The 13,739-nt window shown below is 37.3% G+C and overlaps 1 protein-coding gene across 1 annotated transcript in view; it reads right to left on the reverse strand.

Moving 5' to 3' along the window:
• Positions 1 to 13,739, reverse strand: part of LOC128557687 (DNA-directed RNA polymerase II subunit RPB3-like) — a 37,769-nt gene that overhangs the window by 7,049 nt on the left and 16,981 nt on the right. The window contains exons 3-6 of the mRNA XM_053545639.1: positions 11,941 to 12,062; positions 7,615 to 7,743; positions 4,402 to 4,450; positions 1,550 to 1,718 (exon numbers count right to left, since the gene is read on the reverse strand). Of these exons, the coding sequence (XP_053401614.1) occupies positions 1,550 to 1,718; positions 4,402 to 4,450; positions 7,615 to 7,743; positions 11,941 to 12,062 (469 nt within the window). The remainder of the gene's footprint in view (positions 1 to 1,549; positions 1,719 to 4,401; positions 4,451 to 7,614; positions 7,744 to 11,940; positions 12,063 to 13,739) is intronic.

The raw sequence follows: 13,739 nt of genomic DNA on the forward strand, positions 1-13,739 counted from the left end.
ATTTTTATATGATATATAATCTTAAGAAAGATATTTCAGGCTATTAACACATGAGTTTCCGTTTATTCAAGGCTTAACTAGTTTTTCTGTATGTAGAATCCACGCTTCAGTCTTTGTTTGCCATATATATGGCACTGCACTATGGTTTCAATTCTTGTCAAATGTGCATAATATACCTCAACAACATTTCTCAACACTATTTCAGTTGCATATGACAGTCACTTAACCACTGTCCTAAATTCACATTTTTCAACAGTATTTCAGTTGCATAAAAACAGTAGACAGTTAACTTAACCATTGTTCCTGGATAGACTTTCTATAGCATATGATAGAGAGTTAACATCACTAGTGTTCCTGGATTCAGCTGTATACAACAGTCAGATAACTTAACTAGTGTTCCTGGATTCAGCTGTATACAACAGTCAGATAACTTAACTAGTGTTCCTGGATTCAGCTGTATACAACAGTCAGATAACTTAACTAGTGTTGTATTCATGCTGAGTTCATGTTTTACAATATTTCAACTGCTTATGACACCAGAGATCATCCTAGGTCAAAATTTTAGGGAGAAGTGACCTCCCTCCACAGAATTTAGGGAGAAGTTGAGAAATTTAAGGAGAAGAATCGGCATAGCATTCAGTTTCTTTACTATATATATCCACTTTCTGTGGGTCTAGCTGTAACTTATAAACAGTAATTATTTAAGGAAATTGATTCTTGCATTATCATTTTCATGAATTTCTAAATAAAGTATAAACTTAGCTATGAAAAAGTCGCCTTTAAATTTTTATCCGAAATTTACATGTCCGAAATTCGTAAATTTAACAGGTGCACGATCAAAACGGCGTGAAAATTTTCATTAATGTTTCGATTCTCGTACTTTTATAATGCCCGATTTTTGCACCAACTTGTTCAGATTTATACATTTAATTTATTTAATTATTATTTTTTTAGAAAATAATATCAAACTCGTAGATAATGGCGATCTTTTTACAATATTTTGTACGGCAGTTCTTATGTCCGAGAAATCATTTTTTATCCACAGTACCCGAGCCGTTCATTTACAGAAATTGACCGTAACTATGGTAATTGAAATAATTTTTGAAGCAATCTTTAATAAAATGAAAGAATAATATACAATTGTTGCATAAAATCATGCTCTCGTTAAGTTTATCGGCTTTTTACACGCCGATTGAAAATTTTCAAAATGGCGGCAGCTTACAATATTATTGATTGACACTGTTAGATATTAACGCTACGATTGGCTGAAGTTTGACAGGCGAGTAGGCAGGGTTGACTATGGATTTATCGACAATTTAACTTAGAATATGCATCAAGTTTTACAACTTTAAGTAAACAGATAATAACTCGCTGAAAAACTCGGCGATTTGGATTTCGCCCAGAGGCGATAATTAGGCGAAGTGGCCCACTTTAAAGCAACGATATCGCTCAAATTGCCTTGTAGGATGATCCCTGGACACTCAGTTAACTAAACCAGTGTTCCTGCATACCTTATGTTAATTGTCTCAAGTTGACAAAAGAAGCTTACCACTCCTCCGGAATTGGGTAGGTTGTGTGGCGAAGTGCATTGTCAGGATCATACTCAAACGCCACACCACATGTAGGGTTCCATTTAGCATGCTCCTTGGCAAAACCCTTCCGTGCAAAAGCTTTCACCTTCAGTTCTTGACCTTTTCTCAACTTGACAATCAGTATGTCTGAAAAAAAAATGTTATCACTGTTAATGTATGCATATTATATATTTCAGTACTGTTACATGAATACAATATTTCGATGTTTCATTTTTCATTCAAAGGGCTCAGTGTTTTCACAGACAGTATATACTCTGCAAATGAAACACCTACATAAGACTAACATCAGTAACTGCCTCAGTTTTTTCCCTGAGAAATAATTTAAATGCTTAATTTTTTCTGGACACTGTTTAACACAGTAGACTTAACAATGTTCAGCAAACCAGCCAGACAGCATTCATACATGTACCGGTGCTACTTCCTTACAGCCAGACAGCATTCATACAAGTACCGGTGCTACTTCCTTACAGCCCGACAGCATCCATACAAGTACCGGTGCTACTTCCTTACAGCCAGACAGCATTCATACAAGTACCGGTGCTACTTCCTTACAGCCAGACAGCATTCATACAAGTACCGGTGCTACTTCCTTACAGCCAGACAGCATTCATACAAGTACCGGTGCTACTTCCTTACAGCCCGACAGCATCCATACAAGTACCGGTGCTACTTCCTTACAGCCAGACAGCATTCATACAAGTACCGGTGCTACTTCCTTACAGCCAGACAGCATCCATACATGTACCGGTGCTACTTCCTTACAGCCAGACAGCATTCATACATGTACCGGTGCTACTTCCTTACAGCCCGACAGCATCCATACAAGTACCGGTGCTACTTCCTTACAGCCAGACAGCATCCATACATGCACCAGTGCTACTTCCTTACAGCCGGACAGCATCCATACATGTACCGGTGCTACTTCCTTACAGCCCGACAGCATCCATACATGCACCAGTGCTACTTCCTTACAGCCAGACAGCATCCATACATGTACCGGTGCTACTTCCTTACAGCCGGACAGCATCCATACATGCACCAGTGCTACTTCCTTACAGCCGGACAGCATCCATACATGTACCGGTGCTACTTCCTTACAGCCGGACAGCATTCATACATGCACCAGTGCTACTTCCTTACAGCCCGACAGCATCCATACATGTACCGGTGCTACTTCCTTACAGCCGGACAGCATCCATACATGTACCGGTGCTACTTCCTTACAGCCCGACAGCATCCATACATGTACCGGTGCTACTTCCTTACAGCCCGACAGCATCCATACATGCACCAGTGCTACTTCCTTACAGCCAGACAGCATCCATACAAGTACCGGTGCTACTTCCTTACAGCCCGACAGCATCCATACATATACCAGTGCTACTTCCTTACAGCCAGACAGCATCCATACAAGTACCGGTGCTACTTCCTTACAGCCCGACAGCATCCATACATATACCAGTGCTACTTCCTTACAGCCAGACAGCATCCATACATGTACCGGTGCTACTTCCTTACAGCCAGACAGCATCCATACAAGTACCGGTGCTACTTCCTTACAGCCCGACAGCATCCATACATATACCAGTGCTACTTCCTTACAGCAGGACAGCATCCATACATGCACCAGTGCTACTTCCTTACAGCCGGACAGTATCCATACAGCCAGACAGCATCCATACATATTCCAGTGCTACTTCCTTACAGCCGGACAGCATCCATACATGCACCAGTGCTACTTCCTTACAGCCAGACAGCATCCATACATGTACCAGTGCTACTTCCTTACAGCCCGACAGCATCCATACAGCCAGACAGCATCCATACAAGTACTGGTGCTACTTCCTTACAGCCAGACAGCATCCATACATGCACCAGTGCTACTTCCTTACAGCCAGACAGCATCCATACATGCACCAGTGCTACTTCCTTACAGCTAGACAGCATCCATACATGTACCCTGGCTACGAGAGGCCGTTTATTACGATACACATTATACAATTATACAGTGTTATACAAATGATACTATAACTCATTGTGGCTCTCTCAATTTTCCACCTCACCGGAAAACACGACGTCCAAGAAAAAAACAGAAAATTTAGCTCTGAAAACCTGTGTCCAAAAAAAACAAGTTCAGTGCCTTCCTCAGTGGTGTGTGTGGACTTCACACATATATTGTAAAATTTATTTGACCTGTCAAAAACTGCTCCCGGCCCCCACCAAATTCTGTTCATGCCTGTATAAGAATAACATGAACGCCTGAGAAACATGCCCCGACAGGACAACTAAATAATACAATACAACAGTATTTAAAAATGTTATGCAGTTTTTTAAACAACTGCTAACATGAGCATATTGAAATCTAAAGCTTTTTTCATGTATGTATATCACAGATGAAATTTAATCTTAAAATTTCTAACATTTGAAAACTTAATGTCCGTATTTTAATTAAATGTACTACTGAGGTGCACGCTAGAACTGACCAAATTTACATCAACATATCACATACCTGATACAAATGATTTCTATTGGACAAATTTTAGACAAAACAATGAACCATTGGCTACCTTTTCAATACATCTTACTGAAGCGGTTTAATGAATTGTAACTTGCAGACATAACTTTTCCGCTATACTACGTAACGCGGAAAAGGTAAAATTCCTTACTAAGGCTGAGAAGCAATGTTGTATGGGACTTGTGTTATTAAAAGACAATGACCTTAATTCACTGGGCCATTGTTAAAAACTAGTATTAAACCTGATACACACAAACAGCTGTCTCTAACACCAAGATTTCGTTTTTTACATACCATCCGTGTCTTCATATTCATTAGCATCTTCTCGATTTCTTGATGTGACCTACAATTATACAAAAATAATTGTTAAAAATTTATCAATGGTCAAGCAAGTTTGAAAACTGACACGCAGCTTCACAAGAACATGGTGAATGTTTCTGTGAATTTACTTCTTCCAAAATGATTCCTTTATTTTGTCTTTGCTCCTGTACCAATTATAATTTCCAACTTTTGACCCAACCATTCTGGATGTCCAATTTCACATTTACTTTGTTCTTTTTCCCTTTTTTCTAGTCTATCTATCATCTTCCTTTTTTTCTTTTCTCATTTCTTCAGATCACTGACCAAGGTGTTGCAGAATGTCTGTCACTCTGTCATACAACCCCCTAACACAACAAGTGACCAAAGTCCCACCTACTTTGTCACCCCACTCTCTACAATACTGCTGTAAAAAGACAATCATCTCTAGAACAGGACTAAATCTGCAACTGGTAAGTCATTTGCTAACATTAAATAATCTTTTTTTTCATACCTATACAGGGCCTCCTCTGCCATTTGCCAAATGCTACAAATTCAAATAACTGGCTAAAGATTTTTGAAAGTGACTATAAGAATTTTATTAAAATCTGGCCAAGTTTCAGCAATTCAGCTTCAATTTGGTAGTTTCTCTCAAAAAGTGGCTACAACTTTCCAAGGCCCAGTGGAGGCCCTGCTATACAAGTATCATACAGCCCCATGACACAACATGTCAGGCTGAACACCCTTACCTTCTCACCCAATCTCTACAAGACTGTTGCAAAGACAACCTTCTCTAGATATCATACAGCCCCATGACACAACATGAAGCTGAACACCCTTACCTTCTCACCCTATTCTCTACAAGACTGCTGCAAAGACAGCCTTCTCTAGATATCATACAATCCCATGACACAACAATGTTACATGTGACCAAAGTAGCCCACATTTTGTCCCTAAAATGCTTAATACTTACGTATAAATCATTTCTTTACATTTAAACAATTCATGTATCAATGCATGTTCAAACTCTTTACAGGTGAATGAGTTACCATTGCCCTCCAGTATTAAAGGATTACTTTCAAGACTGAGTTTGTCAGACTTCTTTATTGATGCCGACAAAATCCCACCAGAAAGTCATACTTCCGGACTGTTTCCTGCCACATGCCTCCTGACTGACACTGAAGTTATACTGAGGCTAGTGGCTATAGGTGAGTTTCATTATTATGTTACTGATCTGTGTATGTTCATCTTTAAAAGGACATTTCCTTCCTTCATTATTTTTTTTCCTTCTATAATAGGGGCAGTTAACAGGCCCATTCCCCTCAGAAAATTTCTTTTAAATTATACAATTTTCCTGAAAAATTTTACTTTACATCATGTTTTTTTTATCCCCCTTTGCCCAAATACTGAGCTATTTTCCCTCAAAAATAACAGACCTGGGCCCCTTCCCCTCTTGGTAAAAAATCCCCTGAAATCAGGTATAGGTCTGTGGCGGAACTGATGTTGGGATCAGTAATGTGGGGAAAATCTCCATAAATTTAACAAAATCATTTGATAATTACAGAAAAAATTGTACTAAAAAGTCCATGATTTGACCTGCAGTTGCTCATTTCATATCATTCTTTAAAAGACTTATTTTATCACCATCTACAAACAGATTGCAAATGCATGTGAAATGAAAAGAACTTAGCTTTTTCATTATCATTATTATTATCAAGACGTTTCTTGTTTATTTTGGCATCAAGACATTTCCTGTTCATATTATTTACAGAAGCAGAAGTTAACCCAGCAACACCAAGTTTCCTCACATCATTTGAAGACAGCGGTCAAGTTTTTGTTGTGGAGCAAAAGGTTGAAACTCTCGCAGACATTATCTCTAACTGCAAGTCAGAGAACGTCAGGCTTAATGACAACTTAATTAGGTCAGCCCTGCTGAAACTAGCCAACCATTTAACTGAAAACCGAGTACCTGTGACAACACATCTTTCTAGTGACAGTATCATTGTTTATCCAAATGGCCAGATTTCTATACAGATTGCAACTAATGATGACCAAAATGCACAAAACATGATGCCGGGAGCCAGTAATGCTGTCTATGAGGCCCCTGAAGTCCTAAATAATGACAATCCTGATTCCAGTGCTCTGGTCTGGTCCATCGGCTGCATTCTGCATGAAGCAATGGCCCTGGAACCAGCATTCAATGACCCATCTGGAACCAATCCTTTCCAAGTGTACATGAATATAACAAATGCAGTTATTCCCCCTACTCCTTCAGATGGCAGTGAACAGTTACAGGCCCTGCTAGAAAAGTGTTTAGTTCATGACAGGTCTGGAAGAATATCTTTAAACGATTTAAAGCGCACCCTTAGAAAATAATAATTTATAAACTACATTCTCAATATCTTAAAGCTGTGATACCTTAACTGTGATACTACCGCCAAGTTAGATATATTGCTTTTTTGTTTGTTCTGTTTTGTACAATCAAATAATTTTGATACACATATCAACAGACTTATACTGCAACAGGTGTTTGCTTATCTCTCTAATTTCAGATCATCCTTCCCTAAACACTAATTTTTTCTTGCAATTCATGCTTGTTTCCATTCAGATTGCAATACGTCTGGCAGAAAACAGACTGCTTAAAAGCCCTTGTTGGAAAAAAATATATCATAAGAAATTCCTGAATCCTTCCAAAAATCACCATAATCTTAAGAAGCTGTCAAAATCATTAAGACCTGATAATGACATAGCCAAGTTAGGTTGTGATCCCTGCAGGCTGCAATCACCCAAAACAGAGCAACTCCAGATTGTCTTAATATGCATACAGACTGCAGCAACTGTGCATAAAGAGGGAAGCATAGATTGCAAATATTTCTTTTATCTACCTACCTGTGCGTACAATACTCTCATACCATTGAATTACTGGAAATGGTGTCTCTGTCAGCATATTGTTATTCCATCACTTACTATTTCTGGATTACTTAAACTGTCTCCCAGCACTTACTAGAGACATGGTCTTTCTTAACATACTGTTACTCCTTAACTTTCTGCGACTATTTTTGGATTACTGTTGAAGAAGTCTTCCGTAGCAAACTGCTACTGCATTTTTGTTTGACTAAAAATTAGGTCTCTCTCAATGTACTGTTATTCCATTACTTACAGAGATTATATTAAGGTTACCAAAGAACATCATGTTATTCAACTACTTACTGGAACTATTTTTGGGTTGCTGGAGATGAGATCAGCGCTGGTCACATGACGTGTTGCATCATCCTGGCATTTCACATCTAGTGTAAACTCAACTGAACAATCAGGACAAAACTCTTCACATGTACAATCCTAGAACAGTTGGAATATGTAAACAAACTCCATTTGTGGTAATAATTATAGTTTTAATATTTAACAATGGTGTTAACAATGCACTGTTTGAAGGCAGTTTTGCAATTAAACTAGAGCTGTCCAAACGACAGTATGCTTGACCATTTGACAATTTCTGATTCAAAACAAGGGTCCTTACTTGGCAAGACTTATGAAACAGAGATATTTTGTTATAAATTGCTTCAAATAAAATTTTATCAAGCCAATGATAAGAGCTTGCATGAAAAATTTAAACCAAACTAGAAGATGCTTTTGTAGAAAATCGTATGTCTCCCCCAATGCTTAGTAGTAATAAGCAAGAAGTCAACAGGGGACAGGAGAGAAAGTCAAAGAGACACTGATGGTTGGCTGCAATAGGGATAATCTACTCGGCATGTCCAATCATCCAACAAAGTTTCAACATTCTGCGGCTAGTGGTTCTCAAGTTATGGATTGGAATCAGTTTTCCATGTTCTGGCCCCTGTGACCTTGACCTTCTCTCAAGTGAATCTTAAAAGATAAGGGTCATCTACTCTGTAAGTCCTATCATCCTATGAAGTTTGAAGGTTCTGGGTCAAATGGTTCTCAAGTTATTGATCGGAAACCGTTTTCCATGTTCTGGTCCCTGATCAAGTGACCCAAAAATCAATAGGGGTCATCTACTCTGTAAGTTAGTCCTATCACCCTATGAAGTTTCAACATTCTGGATCAAGTGGTTCTCAAGTCATTGATGGGTAAGAGTTTTCCATATTCAGGCCCCTGTGACCTTGACCTTTGGTAAAATGAGTTTCAAAGCTATATGCCTTAAAGTAATAGCTATATGTACTTGCATGCAAAACTTTAAACAGGGTTTTCTAAGTTCAAAAGGGGCATAATTTGGCCAAAATGCATGCCAGGGTTATGGGACTTGATGCTATCACCTAGTTTTATAACCCCGAAGACAGTTCAAGACACATGTGAGGTTTCAATTCAATATCTGCATTAGTTTTGGAGATACAGTTGAATATCGTTACCTCGATATCGGTTAGCTCGGTACTCCGGTTAGCACGATGTGTTGTAGTAGGTCCCGATGTTTCCCTATTTACCTTAATGTAATTATTTATCATTACCTTGATATGATTAGCTCGATATTTTTCAGTCCCGTCAACTTACCTGTATTGTTTTTACACCTGGTTTCTTCGATATCGCAGCTTGTCAAAAAATATCCATGTTATTTGTAAGGTGTGAAAATCAACCTATTGTTGTTCGGCGATGTATTAATCATAATCAAGTTAGTTTGTGTGTTTGTTTTGTTTGTTATTTAATCTTTAATCCAATTTAAATGTCAGGAAGTTTGCATTTAATTCCCAATAATTAGTCACATAAAACAGCGTGCAAGCATCAAAGCTGTTTTCCAATTTAACAACTGATTTGGATGAAACATTTTCTGTTTGACGGATTAAAAATCTGCCAGTTAGGATTGAGTAACAATATGCGTATTTAACAGGCAAATTTTTGTTATCGAAGCACAGTCAAAATGAAAAACTAAAAAAGTTTATGTATGTATTTAATTAAGATGATTTATTTGTCAATAAAATTAAAATCGTTCTTACGTTTTATATTATTTCTTTCCCCTTTCAAACCCTCTGAAAAAAGCATTGTATATAATGGCAATATAGACGTCCGACACAAGTACAAAGTAGTCCCAGATAGTCGATATCGTTACGTCGAACTTCGGATACGTCGATGCAACTTTTACAGTCCATTGAATATCGAGGTAACGGTATTCGACTGTAGTAACTTGCATGTAAAACTTTAACCAGGATTTTCTAAGTCCAAAAGGGGACATAATTTGGCCAAAATACATGTCAGAGTTATGGGACATGACCTAGTGAGGTTAGTAATTGACCTAGAAAAAGAAAAACTAAGTTTCATAGCTGTATGCCTTTAAATGATAGCCATATTATACTTGCATGCAAAACTTAAACCAAGGCGTGACACCGACGCCAGGGTGAGTAGAATAGCCGATTATTCTTTGAATAGTCAAGCTAATAATTTAACCAAATTTTCTAAGTCAAAGAAGATGTGCATCACATTCTACCACAGGTCATCTAACTTGGTTATTGCAGTTAGTGATGACTAGGTGTACATTTCATTTCAATACCTCTGGTTGTTATTGAGATACAGATTGATAGCTGCATGCAAACATTTCACTGAATTTTAATCGAATTTAATTTTAATATACATGAAACTCAAGCAAAACTATCCTATCTAGGTTATTCCAATACTGAATAGGTCTGATGATTGTGAAGCATTTTCTGACATTTCAATTCAATTCATGCAATAGTTACTGAGATATGATCTTGCATGCAAAACATTTATCAAGGTGTGACTAACAGCAATGCCCAGGGGAGTAGAATAGCTCTCACTACTTTTCAAACAGTCCAGTTAAAAACATTTAACAAAAAGACTTGTAGTGCAGCATGTTTTTTTTTCCTTCAACAAACACATAGCAGTCCTCAAACTTGTTTATAAATAAAACAATGTCCTCATCTTAACAAGAGTGCCAGAATGTCACAATATACGCCCGTCACAGCAAATTTCTTTACACTAGCACCTGTATTTGCAAATGGAATTTTAATTTTCTAGTTGTTTACAATGTTTTTTTTTAGAAATTATTGTAATTCTTTTATTTTTCTAAGTCCACAAAAAAAATCCTTACCAGGTAGAGATACCTTAAAATACACCCAAAATTTGAAAGTAACATCAATGTTGTACCACAGAAAAGTGGTCTTGGTTTTTCAGTAGGGTCAATTATAAAAAAGTTACAATGTAAGTTATTTATAGACTCAACTAAGGGAAGTTAATCTTTAAAGAGAGAGAGAGAAAAAAAAAAAAAAAAAAAAAAAATTACAAGTCCATACAAAAATCCTTACCAGGTAGAGATAGCTCAAAATACACCTCAGAATTGGACGTAACATGCATGTTGTACCACAGAAAAGTGGTCTCGATTTTTCCCTACGACTTGTAATGAAAAACTTACAATATAAGCTATTTATAGTAACAGCAAAGGGAAGTAATTCAAAAGAAGGGACCAGTGCATGACACTCTGTCTCATGATGGTGTACAATTATGCCAAGTTACATCAAAATCCCTCCATGCATGAAGAAGAAATGCTCCGGACAAAGTCATTCTTGTATCTGACCTTTGACCTTTAAGTGTGACCTTGACCTTAGACCGAGGGACCTGGTTCTTGCGCATGACACTCCGTCTCATGCTTGTGAACATTTGTGCCAAGTTGTATCAAAATCCCTCAATGCATGAAGAAGAAATGCTCCGGACAAAGTTTTCATTCTTGTATCCTTGACCTCTAAGTGTGACCTTGACCTTACCCCTAGGGACCTGGTTCTTGCGCACGACACTCCGTCTCATGATGGTGAACAATTTTGCCAAGCTACATCAAAGTCCTTTCATGCATGAAGAAGATATGCTCCAGACAAAGTTTTCATTCTTGTATCCTTTGACCTCTAAGTGTGACCTTGACCTTAGACCTAGGGACCCGGTTCTTGCGCACGACACTCCCTCTCATTATGGTGAACAACTGTGCCAAGCTACATCAAAATCATTCCATGCATGAAGAAGATATGCTCCGGACAAAGTCATTCTTGAATTTTTCATTCTTGTATCCTTTGACCTCTAAGTGTGACCTTGACCTTAGACCTAGGGACCTGGTTTTTGCGCATGACACTCCGTCTCACGATGATGAACAATTGTGCCAACTTTCATCAAAATCCCTCCATGCATGAAGAAGATATGCTCCGGACAAAGTCATTCTTGAAATTGACCTTTGACCTCTAAGTGTGACCTTGACCTTAGACCTAGGGACCTAGTTCTTGCGCAGGACACTCCGTCTCATGATGGTGAACAACTGTGCCAAGTTTCATCAAAATCCCTCCATGCATGTAGAAGATATGCTCCGGACAAGGTCTGTGGACGCCGCCCGCCCGCCCGCCCGCCCAACCGCCCGCCAGGGGCGTTCCCATAATACGTCCCGTTTTTCAAACGGGCGTATAAAAATGGCTCTATAAATTGATTTAGGATCTTTAAATAAATATAAATATAAAAAAAAAACTTGCACCTTATTTTTACCAGAAACATCTAAATGAAGATTTACAAGAAAATATATGTGGAAGTATTTACCCTGGAGTATTGCATTCTGTCGACAACATCGTCACTTGTGAGAGGAATCAGTCCAATACGATGTGATATAAACTCATCAAACAGCACTGTAGAGTTGGACTCGATCTGCACCCAGTCTATTGCTAAACATGTAACAAGTATGTTTATACATATAAAACTTTACAAAACATATTTCATTTGATTTAATCGTGATAATATATGTCAAATAAAACATAATATCATTTTCACACAAATAAAACACAGTATCATGTTTTACACAAATCTGATATCATATTCATTACAATCTCTATAAGGCCAACATTTTTTAATTTTCTGGTTTACGGGAGCGCCGACCCTATTTTTTGACAAAACAAAATCAAAATAAAAGTCATTTTCAGTACTTTTATTTTCATTTTATCCGCCGACAGTCCGTAATTGCTGCTGCCAAAAATAAAAGTTTAACTGTAAGGTAGAGGTTTTTAATCAAGATCAGTAGACGCATGAAAAATGGCGGCCTACATGAATGTAAACTGTGTGAAATTAAATAGGAAAAATATACAAGTTAACAGACAATAATCTTTGGAATAAGTTTGCAGAGATAACAAGTATTGTAAGCAAATTGGATCTGAGTAGAAATTACAGAACCTAAAGCTCAACATTAGGAATAATCACATACGAAAAATGACCTTCACTAATATGAACTTAGGTGCTACCTAGAAGGCAGAGCTCCCTTGAAAAATCACCAGTGCCCCTTGAAAATTAAAGCTGCTGGAATTATCTGGAATTATGGATCTGTTTTAGGAAGTTTATGTTCTTTTAGATCTATTAAAATTTTAAGAATTAATGATAATTCATGATTTCTGACTGAATGTCTTAGAATGCACTATTATGATTAAATCTGGACATGCGAAAACTCTACAAATATGCTATATACGAACTTAAGAAAGTTTTAAACCCAAAAGACTCGCCATCTTTAAAAGTTAATGATGAAAATTTTACCCAGAGAAAAACTCTGTGTGCCGAAATTCTCGAAACCCCCCGTTTTATTTACTGAACTGCTAAGTAAGCAGTCTATGACATTTTTATGGTTAATCTTTTAGCACTGAAGAATAGGGATGGTTGTAGGAACCTTTTTTATGTTTACTGATAATTCGTAATCAGTAGTTTTTTTCCTAGTGATAAACTCTGGTCAGTGATTTTTAAGCTTGTGGATGATATAGATGTGAACGGGGAGAAGAGCATTATGTGCCTTTCACAGTTCAATGCCTGTATATTTTGATCCCAAAACCTTTTTTGTTTTGTTTTTTTTTTAAAAAAAAGGTTTTTCTACTGACTACTGTACAGACAGTTTATTGGAACCTGACATCACTAACAAAACACTTGTTAAATTTCACATGAATGCCTTTAGTTTTTACAATACTTCCAAAACTAAAAAAAAACTGAAAAAAAAAGAAATTAAAAAAAAAAAATGCTTCTTGTGAGGACCCAACTCCCGACCTTTGGTTTTCAATGCGAACTCGCTAACCACTGCACCAGTGTGGAAGTATGACGTCAGTAACACAAATATAAGTATATATAATAAATTTCAGTTATGACAGCGTGATGAAAATCGTTTTGCATTGAAAATATTGTATTTTATCTTTTTTGTCTTCGTAGAAAATGTATTAAGCACTAAATTCTTATTATCAGACGCTCATTTACATTTTAATTCAACATTCAAAGCAGTAAACGAAACGCTTTTGTCAACCGTAAACAGCAAGCGTCTACTGACGTCTTACTGATTAATTACTATGAGCATTGTGTACTGGAAGAAACCCGAA

This window comes from Mercenaria mercenaria, chromosome 6 (genome assembly GCF_021730395.1).
Source record: "Mercenaria mercenaria strain notata chromosome 6, MADL_Memer_1, whole genome shotgun sequence".
Classification (NCBI taxonomy): domain Eukaryota; kingdom Metazoa; phylum Mollusca; class Bivalvia; order Venerida; family Veneridae; genus Mercenaria; species Mercenaria mercenaria.